General features: G+C 41.2%; 1 protein-coding gene across 3 annotated transcripts in view; it reads left to right on the top strand.

The window, feature by feature from the left end:
* The window catches only part of sema5a (sema domain, seven thrombospondin repeats (type 1 and type 1-like), transmembrane domain (TM) and short cytoplasmic domain, (semaphorin) 5A), a 130595-nt gene that overhangs the window by 31094 nt on the left and 87484 nt on the right, over positions 1-12017 (top strand). For all 3 annotated transcript variants that reach the window (XR_008600436.1, XM_055007263.1, XM_055007262.1), the window contains exon 2: positions 1855-2067. Coding sequence is in view for 2 of the 3 variants with exons in the window: in XM_055007263.1 (XP_054863238.1) it covers positions 1920-2067 (148 nt within the window). In the remaining variant the exon portion in view is untranslated. The remainder of the gene's footprint in view (positions 1-1854; positions 2068-12017) is intronic.

Below are 12017 nucleotides of genomic sequence, written 5' to 3'. Positions count from 1 at the left end.
AAGAAGAATGTCCTAGCTAGCAGACTAGCAACAGGTAAAATGACTTTTTGGTGGGGAAAACATTATTAAAGACTGTCAGGAAAACTAGCAGACAAAGAAAAGTGGCATGTAAAACGACAGGTTGACTAAAGTGAAACTGCAAAACAGTACAGGAGCTGACGTGTGAACCGTCAAGACGAAAGGGAAATGGAACAGAGCGCAGCAACTGGCACTGGCTGTCACTTGCTTTCCCTGCTGTAGATGACAGGTGTTTTACATTCCTCTGTGGGTGAAGCCAAACCACACATCTCCACTGTGCCTGTGCCTTTATGTGCTGGACTCTGAATGAATTCCATATAGGCCCCAAGATTATTATATATTATATTCATGCACATTAAAGGCAGAGTAAACTTTCCATTCAAATGTGAAATGAAATAAAACCGCCACACTCTCGACATTATGGTTTTCATTTGAAACCAGGAGTAGAGACCTGCCTTATGTTCTACCCCAGAGCCACTCCAAGTGTTCCAGCACTGAGGGGGATTCATACTTCAGAGAAAAGAGGAGACGAGGTTTGTCTGCAGAGAGCAAATGTTCACACCACTTCTTTCTTTCTTCGCTCACATCTGTCTTTTTTTTTTCCTTGGCACCGGGCAGATTTTTCCATATTTTACCACCTTCCCACAACAAACATGACATTAATAGTTTTTGCTTATTTGCAACCTTCCATTCACACTAAATCAACTCCGTCACGGAGGGAGGATTGTTTTGCTCTTGCTCTGCAGAACACCATTTTTTCCACTGAATGGACAACAGATGAAAAGCCCATTTCACATGCAATAGAGCTAATAAGTGTGTTCCACAGGTTCAGCCACAGAATACGTTTTCTGTTATGAAAACTTAAACCATTGCCTTCTATTACTGCTGCGTTACAGTTATGATCTTCTCAGTATCTTCACTCACTCCACCACACATGCTGCACATAATGTGGTATACAGTCAGGGAGGCTTGCTCTTCTGCTGCACACAGCATGAATCATTTGGGGTAATGGCATCACATAAATGATTAAAAAGTAATGATGTAGATGGTCTAGACTGATCATCAATTCACCCCCACAAAGAAAGAAATCATGTGCAATTGAATTGTGCAAACTGCTTTGTTTTTCATGCAGGGAATGACTTTTCCAGGAAGCATGAGTGTGCCATAAGCATCATATAATAATCACATCCAGCAATTGGAAGGTTTGATTGTGAATAAAAATATATCAGATTTACAGCGGCTATAGGATTTAATTGACCCGCGAGGAGCCCTGCGCAGCTCCAAACATATATCAGTCACACGCACAAACAAAGAAATAGACTCTTAATAATGAAAAGCACATGAATACACAACACACAGCACAGATCCGGTTATTTCTGCGGTTCATCATTATATACAACAAAGCTCTGCTGCAGTGGAAACCAGGGCGAGCACAGAGGGCACATAATTTCAGATATTAAATGACACACACAGATGCAGACACACACGTTCGGTGGCTGATGTAACGCAGATCGTCTGATTCATGCACCTGGTGTCAGAGGTGAGAGGTGTGAGGTCTCTCAGTGCCAACGAGGAGCAAACATGCTGCTGTTGCTTAGCAAAAAGTGTACACTTTTTTTTCTCTGGAAATCTGTCATGGTCTCTTCTTTGCACCTCCATTCCTCATTCGTTATTGGTAAGGATTTATTTTTGCTGCGTCTCATCTCCTCGGGTGAATCCTCGGTGATTGTAGAGATACGCAGGGGCTACACTGTATCAACATTTTCAGCTCTTGGATTAAATCAGATGCCAAACAGACCTTTTTTTAAACCCAAGTCTGTCTCTCTCTCTTTCCAGGTGTGTCTCTCCAATGCTCTTGGCCCCTGAGGCCTGAGGAGAAGTGAGCCAAGCCCAGGCCCCCAATGGGACGCCCTGTTGCCCAGCATGCACTGCTGCTGCTGCAGTGCATGCTGGTCCTGCGGCCTGGAAGCGTGGCCAGTAGGAGAGGGCCAGTGCTGCTGCCTGAATCGCCCTGTCACAAGACAGAGCACCCACTCATTCCACACTCAGGTAAATGTTCAAACAAACCCACACAAACACCAGGGTGGGATCATGAATACACCTCATTGTGTTACATTTTTATCTCCCTCCATACCTGCTTTTCTGGTCAGTTATTTATGTCTGTTTCACCCTCCTACTATTTCTTCACTTCTCATAAGATTAGACTTGTACACCATATATAGTCATTTTCTGGACAGTTTTATAAGAACATTTCACTGTTGCTAAGATACATAAACAGTTTTGCACACATGTCAGCTCTAAGTTATAAGCAAATTGATAACCCAAGATTTTTTTAGTATAAAAATAAAGCACCATGAAGTTTTGTTTAGTTTTTGTTTTTTGTTTTTTTCAGGGCAGGTGGTTTGCAATGAGGTGTTTCATTTCTCTCATAGTTTATGAAATGTTGTCTAAGGTAATCTAGACTAAATATCACTCTCCAGAAATGACTGTCTTCATAGCTGATACTTCAGTCCAAGTGAAAACCACTATAAATTTACTTAGACTTGCAAAATGTTTGGTTAAATCTGCAGGCACTGGAGAGCTTGAAGGAGCTTGAATCTTTGATTACACTACAGACATTAGGCAGACATACTCGCATCACTCAAAATAAGTGAATTTAATGTGAATTGACTGTTTGCAAAACCCCTGCCAAACTGTGAACATCCAATTATATCTTAGCAGCTGTAATTAGGCTTTGCAAGCCTGTCAAGTTTTGGATTTCTCCACGTTTTAATGGTGTTTAAATACAGAGTGCTTTTAAAGATTGGTATCTTTCTGATTCTTTCTGAAATCAAAAACACAGGAGCAAAAATGTAAAGAGTGGATTCCAAACAGTACTCATCTGCTCTAATGGAGTCTGCAATCATTAGCATCTCCGGCTAACCAGCTTTACACCGACACAAAAACATGCAACTTCAGCATTTTAGCATGACACAGTATCATGCTAAAAGACTAAAGCTGCATGTCATCAAGTGCATTAAAGACCTATTTGACAAGAGACTTACTTTAAAGATGTACACTGGAAACATGCAAAAGTCGGCCAAATGATTTAATGCCGCCTTTATTAGTCATGTGATACATTTTGCAAGACAATTATGATCACGTAAAACCCACTAGACATGGCAAGCCTGCTTTTGGCTATGTCTGACTGAAATCAGCAACTAGGGATCGACCGTTATTTGGTTTTAGGCCTGATGCCTATGGTGATTACTGGTGCTCAAGAAAGACTGATAACCAATATTTGGAACCAGTATTACATTTGATGTAATGTTTTAGCTCGTGTAATAGTAGGACCCTGTCATTCATAACTAAGATTCTTCATTAATAAGGGTGACTGTAATAGAATATGAAAAATAGAAATAGCACGGTCTAAATTGGGATGTTCTCCTCTGTTTTATGTGGGATCAGTTGAGATTGATGAGTTTGTCACCTGCAGTTACATCCACTGTTCTCCTCTATTTTCTTAATATTTCACATTTCACAATTTTTATTGTCCGCCAAGGTTCATATCCTAAAGCATTATTAATCATTGATTTCCAGACTCTGTTTTAGGGTAATTTGCGGCTGCATCTAACTTAACTGCTAGCCGTTAGCATAGCCTTTGCCACTGCAGGAGTAGCAAATTTACCAGTTTGTGGCGATGGCTCGTGTTTCTGAGACCACAAAGTGACTAGAGGCAGAGAGAGGAGGCTGCACCAGACCTGAAGCAGCATTTAATTTATCAGTAATCGACCAATAAAAATACAGACACTGATAATTGGGAAAATGCTGTATATTGGTCACAATAATCAGTCCATCCCTATCAGCAACCCATTGTTTCATAATATATATATCTTCATAGATTTGCCACAAGGCTGCACAGTGGTGTAGTGGTTAGCACTTTCGCCTTGCAGCAAGAAGGTCCCTTGTTCGCGTCCCGGCTTTCCCGGGATCTTTCTGCATGGAGTTTGCATGTTCTCCCTGTGCATGCGTGGGTTTTCTCCAGGTACTCCGGCTTCCTCCCACAGTCCAAAAATATGCTGAGGTTAATTGATTATTCTAAATTGCCCGTAGGCGTGAATGTGAGAGTGATTGTTTGTCTTGTATGTAGCCCTGCGACAGACTGGTGACCTGTCTAGGGTGTCCCCTGCCTTCACCTGAGTCAGCTGGGATAGACTCCAGCCCCCCCGCGACCCTAGTGAGGATTAAGCGGTTTATAGATAATGGATGGATGGATGGATGGATTTGCCACAGTTTTGACTGCAGACTACCAGTGTGCTGTATCAGACACCAGAGACTGACAGTATCTAACACCATGTCTACACAGAAACCCTTTCAGCCATGTTTTTGAGTCGCCTGTCTGATGCACGTCTGATGGAACAATAGGCTTCTCTGTTAATCAATACAGCTGTCTACACCAAAGTGGCTCACATGTCACATATATAGCTGCGACCTCAAGAGTATTTGTAGGCTTTGAGTATATTTTTCCCCATTTCACACGTGTCACTACAGTCTTTGTGCATTGGGCTCTGAGCACTTCCAAAAACACAGGTGACCTATGCTCAACAATGTACCTGGACTGCCTGCTGTGCAGACACACAGACTGAACACTCAGTGCTGCTGCTGCTGCTGCTGCTGCTGCTGCTGCTGCTGCTGCTCTGCTCAGTGTGCTGCTCACACTCCACTCTCTGTGTAGGCATGATGTAAGGGAAGGAGAGCTTAGTGAGCAGTTACTCACGGACTTTTCTGTTTACTCTCTTATTGTAAAATTATATGTATAAAGCTTCTTTTGCTGTCTGGGAAAACTTCCCCTCCTGTATTATCTTTCTGGCCTTTTTTTCTTGTTTGTTCCCTCGAGACACAAAGCAGACACGGTTTTCTTTTTGTGCCTTTCCTACATGGCTGTGCAGTTTTTAGATACAGTATATGCTGCATCCAATTTCATCGCCCTTACTCTTTATCTTCCATTGCTATTGAACAACTAAACTGTAATAAAATGCTGCGAAACCTAGTCAACAGCAAGCATCAATAGAAATCAATGCAGTCCTGTCTACCTAAGGCAAAGAAGCAAAATGTCATTGAGCTGTTTTCAGTGCAGCAGAGTCCCAGTCAGATAAGCACAATGCATTCTGTCTGGGTGAAATTGACTGGAAGTCCAAGGTCACTGCCTGTGATCCACATACATGCAACGACTCATATTCAACCTATTCGCCCAGCACAGATACAAGCATGCTCCACTACAGCCCTTTATCTCTCTCACGCCTTTCTTCGCAGTCTTTGTCACTTCATTGTTAGCTGAGGTGGCACTCCTTCTTCTGTGCCAATTGAGTGCAATGATGATGACTAACTGCCCAGCTAATGTAATGCTTGCCTGCCTTGTGCTTTTCTGTGTGAGCAGGATCACACAGCAGCCAGTGGGTCAGCTGTGGTCAATGCATTTGCGTTCGCTAATGTACCAGATTGGCCCATTAAGCTCCAGCGGTTTAATGCTTTGGTTGAAATATAGGAGTACTAATAAAGAGGGTCGACATTTCAGTTAGCTTTCAGACACGGTTCACCAACACAGAACCTACTGAACGGAAGAAAGGGAAAGAACGAGAAAAGTCTTTGGTCTGAATGATCAGTGCTGATGATGCAGTGGTTCCTTAATGTAGAATAAAGCTTCACTGGATAGATATCATTTGATACTGAATGAGGCATGGTAAAATCTATGAAGTTGGTTTACCCACATTCTTCATTTTATTTTTCCTCCTTGTACATATTGTACATATTATTATTATTATTATTATTATACATATGTTTATTGCTGGTGTAACAATGTTGCTGCTGTAATGATGTAAATTTCCCCAGCGTGAGAGCAATAAACATACATCTCCACTGCAACCCATATTCAACATTTAAAAAGTCTCCTTTGGCTAAGCCACAGAACTTATCGGATTAAATTTTAAGTAGTGTCCAGGAAAACATTTACAATGTGTTTTGTAGTATGGTAGCTATTTAACATCAAGATAAATGGACAGCATTTGTAGTTAAATGTATGTGTGTGTTTTTTTATATCATTGCTGAGTTGTCAGAAAAAAACAAATCAAGGTAACTGTTAAGCAGATGCAATGTACCCATGAATACAAAGACAACTACCAATGGATTGTTTTATACTAAAGAAATTCTAAAGCTTATTTTGGAGCTTTTTTTCTTCATTTTCTAAGCGGTTAAGTTCTGAGTTTAAGAACCAGCATGATTCACGTCTTTCCCCTCTTGTCTTTTCTCTGTTTGAAATGGGATCTTTCAAACTCCTTCAGCCCCCTGCAGGGTCTATAAACCTCTGTCCAAGAGAAATGTCTTTCCACGCATTCGTGCTATTGTTCCAGTTTTGGTAGCTTGTTAAATGTAGAATTGGGCAGTTGTTGAACATAATAATTTTACCCTCAATTTTCTGGACTGGCAAAGAAAACAGCGGTGTGTTAGTGTTTACCAAGGGAATCAAAAGTCAAAATAAAGGCAATTGGTTGGCTTCTGGTTCACTTTTGGTTGCCATTCTGGTGCGTCAGAGGAAGCTGAACCTTTCTACACCTTCCCAGGCTGTGCTGCACACTAACCTTTGTTAGATTCTGAGTCCTGTGTTTCAATGAGAATTCAAATCACAATGATTGGCATTCTGTCTCACTTAATTTGTTTGAGTGAGAAAGACGATGTACTGTTTTGGGAGTCAGTGCGACACACCTGCAGTCAAACTGTTCAAACTGCAAAACGGTGGAATTATTTTTTATAAAATGGAATTGCATTAATGCTCAAACACGTGCTTTCAAAGGCTGTTGACTCGCAGTCTACTTATCAGCTTTGATGTAAAGCTTTAAAGTTCTGTGGACTTTTTCTTTGCTGTCATGTAGGCACAGAAAGTTTCCCTTTAGCACAAATTGTCTCTTTAAGTTTTATCATTGTACTTTGTTTACTTGCAGTCTCACTGTATGTTAGAATCAGCACCTTTGCAGAGCAGCTGCTAATTCCCTTGGTCTCATCAAGATGTCCATTTATCTTTACTCTCACAGTTATGTTTCTGCTCGTTTTTTTAATAACTTTCCTTTCATGGCCTGATGATAGTCTGTGTGCAGTTCAAATGCATCTCATTGTAAAGTACACAAAGCTTTTTTCAGAGGCTGCAAAATTACAGCCCTCGCTTTTGTGCAATAAAAGCAAAAAAAAAAAGAAAGAAAGCCATGAGTCATTACCGAATATACAGACACATATACGCATAAGCACGCATATGCCCATGCAACTGTGTGTGAGGGAGGCGAAACCTCTCGTTAAACCTATTATCATTCTCTTTTGTGAGTCATTGTGTTGCATGTAATGTAGTGTAATCCCTGGTTGTTGAGAACATGCAGTGTGAGGCTGCCATGACTGCTCTTTAGCCAAGCTGGGAGGCCTACAAACACATTAAATATACCCCTGTGGATCATAGAAAAACAACACTCCCACTCTACTCAGGCAAACTTTACCCTTTTGGATGTGCACAAGCATACATATAGAGATCTGGCTTGAGTCTTGCAACTACTGCCTAAATGTCCAGTTGATCAAAATTTTGCAAAACACTAGTAATTGGTTTCATCTTGCCGGCATTATTTGACTATTTGTTGCACTGCATTTATTGCCATTTTGTATAGGGTTGTTTTCTGATCCTTATCTTATCTTATCTTATCTTATCTTATCTTATCTTATCTTATCTTATCTTATCTTATCTTATCTTATCTTATCTTATCTTATCTTATCTTATCTTATCTTATCTTATCTTATCTTATCTTATCTTATCTTATCTTATCTTATCTTATCTTATCTTATCTTATCTTATCTTATCTTATCTTACCAACAATTTAAAAGGCTGTTGATGTCTGACTATGAAGGCAGAGCAAGCAGCTGTTTAGCTTAGCTTACCATACAGATGGGAAACAGGCAAACAGCTACCCTGGCTTTGTCCACAGGAAGCAAAATCTGCACCTTCTTCAATGTCTTAAAACCACAAATTGCTGTCTTTATTGTTTTGCACTTAGATATCGTGCATTATTTGGGTGCAGGGCTAAGATAACTGGCAGTGGCTACATGGAGTCTAGACAACAGTAGTATTGACCCTCTAATCTTGTCAAGAAGAAGCAAATTATTTTTTTTCAATGGAAAGCTAATTAATTGATTATCTAACAACAGTCTTTATACATTATTGATTCTTTTAAATCATTTATTCAGCAGGAAAGTCATTTATTATCTGGGGACAGCTTCTCAAATGTGAACATCCATTTGAACCACAAATGGATTTTTGGCTTTATTTTTTTCCTTATTTTGTTTTCTATTGTGTTGTGATTTAAATGGGTTATTGTCGGATTTTGGAATATTAGCGGGACAAAACAAGCAATTTGACATCACCTTGGACCCTGCAACATTCAAATGGTAATTTCTCACAATTTTCTGACATTTGAAGTTGAACAGTAACTTCAAAGAAATCAGAAATAGATTAACCAGTGCCAGATAGATTAATCTATTCTGGTATGAAGAAAAGAAAGATTAAAATTTGCAGTTCAGGGTAGGGGGTAACAGAAGGGTATTCACAAGTTTAAAAAAAAGCAAATGGACATGCAACTGTAGTTGTTCACTGAAACACCTCACAGATCAAGTTCTTCTGGTATAAAAGGAGTTAAAATGATACCAAAAAGTGGTTGTGAGCCATCATGAGAAGCCAAGGTCAAGGTTTGTCTGAGTGGGTTCCAGTGACAGCCTTTCTTTCTCTCTGTGTGATTGTGGCCTGACTCTGGAAGGGCGTGCCTCGCATGGGTCTGACCCCACTGGGGATGGTGGTTTTCTGACTTGGCACAACACTTGGCTGACAGAACTGCTACTGTGGTGCGAGGATGCTATAGTCTAAAGACCACTTTCTGCTTTGTATGGCGGTTTCAAAAATGTAGGGTTTCAGAAAGAAAGCACACTGTGCAGCTCAGCAACAACACCCCGAATGTTTACCCAAAAGGTAACTTTGACGAAAACAAGGCTGAATATAGCTACAGCAGAGGTCTAATGTACATGTGTGCTATTTGTGGGATTATTTTAGGAGGTGGGTTGAAAGACTTTATTCCTGGAGAAGGATATGTTGGTAAGAGACTTCTGACCAAGCTTTTGTAGTGTTATTGTAGCTCAAAGCCCCTGAGATATGCTGTATTAATAAAGTGTTGTATTTAACAAGTGTTCCTGGGTGTAGGCTTGAAGGCTTTTAAAGGTTATAAACTGTGGTGTAAACAATGCCTTCGCAGGCCAAGCTGAGGGCCATGTCTCTGAGGAGTGGAACCGGCAGACTTGTTTTACAGCCTCAGACCGAGCTTAGCTTTTATCATCCCTAAAAAGCTAACACATCGTTACAGAGATGGGAGTGAAGGCAGGAAAATAAACAAATGGCCTCACAGCATTCATAAATGCAACAGGCTAGTAGTACCAGAGATGATTTAATTGGTCATTTGGGGACGATTGTTGGAAATTTAAGGCTCTTCAAGGTCTGTGGAACTTAAATTCCAAAACATTAACTTCTCTCTAATAATGTCCGAGGTCAAGCTACGTTCTCACCATGTTATATTTTAATGGATGACAAGCTGCCAGTGGAATGAATAGGGGCCTGCACTTATGGTATTTTTGGATTTGTGTGTCTTTCAGTTACCCAGAGCAATAAAAATCCCACATGTCATTGCCATGCATGTTTTAATTTCATTTTATTTTGTTTGCAAGGGGCCTGAGGAGATTTGGTCATCTTGTTGAAAGCGTGTCTCTTCTGTGGCACCATTACAATCAAAGGACTCGACTCCGAAATGCACATCAGATTTAAATATTTTATCGCACAGTTATTTGTGGCTTCACGGTGGTTTGTTTTGCATGATTCACTCTCTGCCCCGGGGCCACAGCACAGGAACGGCAATTTGAGTTGTAGGCCTTCGAGCTGTAAATTGTCCTTGTTTTTCTTTTCTCAGAATAACACGAAGGAGCCTTCAACTACAGAGCCACGCGTGAAGGTCTTAAGTGACCTTGCCTTTTGCTTTAGATTTCCTCCAACTAGGCAGGTGTTTGTTTTTTCGACCGCTAGGACCAGTCATTTCCTCACAACAACTTGAACAAATAGTTGCCATTCTTACTGCAGCCCATTACCACAGGGCTGCATTTAGAGTGAATTGGCTGTTCATTTATGTGAGCGCCCACTGCCACACTCTATTTACACCACTCACAGGAAAACCATTCATGTTTCAGAATTGGTTCCACATGTTGCCGTTGTTGCTGGTCTGGCAGTACAGTACAGCAGCAGCAACTTTGAGCGCCGGCAGACCGGAGACTGGCGTGGCCTCTGATGCTGGGTGTAAATATTTATATATCCTGTCATTTTGTCTTTGTGTCAACTGCTCCGCGTCAGAGCGAGGAATAACAAACGACATGTGAGTGATGGGCTGCTCTATTTTAAGGAGGCAGGAGACAGGGGTTAAGGGGATAAGTTGGGACCGAGAAAAGGGGGTGGGGTGCGTATATGTGTGTGTGTGTGTGTGTGTTTGCTGGTTTTGTGTTGGCTCGGAGCCCTGGCTGAGCTCTGAATTTTCATCCCAATCTGTGTGTGTGAGTCTGGATGTGTGTGTCTGTGTGTGTGTGTGATCCCGCCTTCATCTCATGAGCAGCCAACCTCCTGATTCAGGCGTCTGCTGTACAAGCATGGCCGTGATGTGATTACATTATCACATGCATTTAAAGTGTGGCTGATGTGAAGCCATGTAACATGCAAAGCGCAATTGAAATCCAGGAACTGAATGTAGGATTTGTTTTTTGGGGGGATATTCTTATTAACTGGGGGGTTGTCCTGCTGTTTCCTTTTACGCTGGGTTTACGATAAGGTTGATTTGTTGGCTCTGTATGGGACCATAAAAACCTCCCTGGGTGCCGCTAAAATTAGCTATTACTACTGATCCAAAAACAAATAAATATCACAAGTTAGATCACAGTTCAAATTAGTCTCTGTGGTGACACTACTTCAGTATCCTGCAACGTTGGTTTTTAAAAATCCTTCCAAGTGGGCCACAATTTTGCATCCCAGCAGTAAAATGAAAACAGGATTCTGCTAGGAGTTTGACTTTGGGAACCTCTGTATATTTAGCTGCACAGCCTTGGGAGGGCCTGGTTATGAATGTTTATGAACGGTTCCTTGGCCTCATCACAAAAGGCCATAAATCCTTTGAGTGCCGTTGTGTTCCATTAGAACCTTTTGGCCCTTTTGCACACTCCAACAAATATCCTCTCTTTCTGTCTCACACACACACACATTCAGACACACACTCCATCACTCCGTTAGCGAGCCTCCCCTGGTGAGTCAGGGAGATTTATGGGGAGAAGCTGGGTTCGTCAAGCGCCGTCTTCCCTCGGGGGGGTGTCACAGCTACATTTGTATTCCAGGGATCCTCTCGATGGCATAAAAAAAAAAAAAAAAAAAAAAAAAAAAACAAGCTCAGTGGAGCCAAAGGATTGGCACATCCAAAACTGGTGTCTCCCTGTAGAATAAGCAGAGCAGCAGCTATTAAGCAAAATGAAATCTTAGGGGTGAAGTTGGTCATGATCTCGCACATATTTATTTCACTGCGGCTAATGAAAATGTATTAGTGTTGTGAAACTTGGAATTAGATGCGAATCGTGTTTTTTTTTTTTTTTTTTTTTTTTTTGCTCTCACAGTTCTCTTGTACTCCCATTGGAGGCTTGAAAGAGAACAAGGGAAAATGCCTTTGCATACAGTGACACAGGCTCTCAGCAGATGATATTGTTTTGTTAGGAGAGCAAGGGTTTGGTCCCACAATGTGAGTCGGAGGTGGCAGATGTTCTGTGGAAGCTCCTGTTTCTTTTGCTCTGTTTGTCTTCATTTTGAGCCACTCAGAAACCCCACATTTGTCACGAACACTCGAAGTACTTGCTTTTGATGCAGTCAAGGG

This window comes from Amphiprion ocellaris, chromosome 22 (assembly GCF_022539595.1).
Source record: "Amphiprion ocellaris isolate individual 3 ecotype Okinawa chromosome 22, ASM2253959v1, whole genome shotgun sequence".
NCBI lineage: Eukaryota > Metazoa > Chordata > Actinopteri > Pomacentridae > Amphiprion > Amphiprion ocellaris.
Note: the sequence above shows the minus strand (reverse complement) of the source record. Positions and strands in the feature narration are given on the sequence as shown.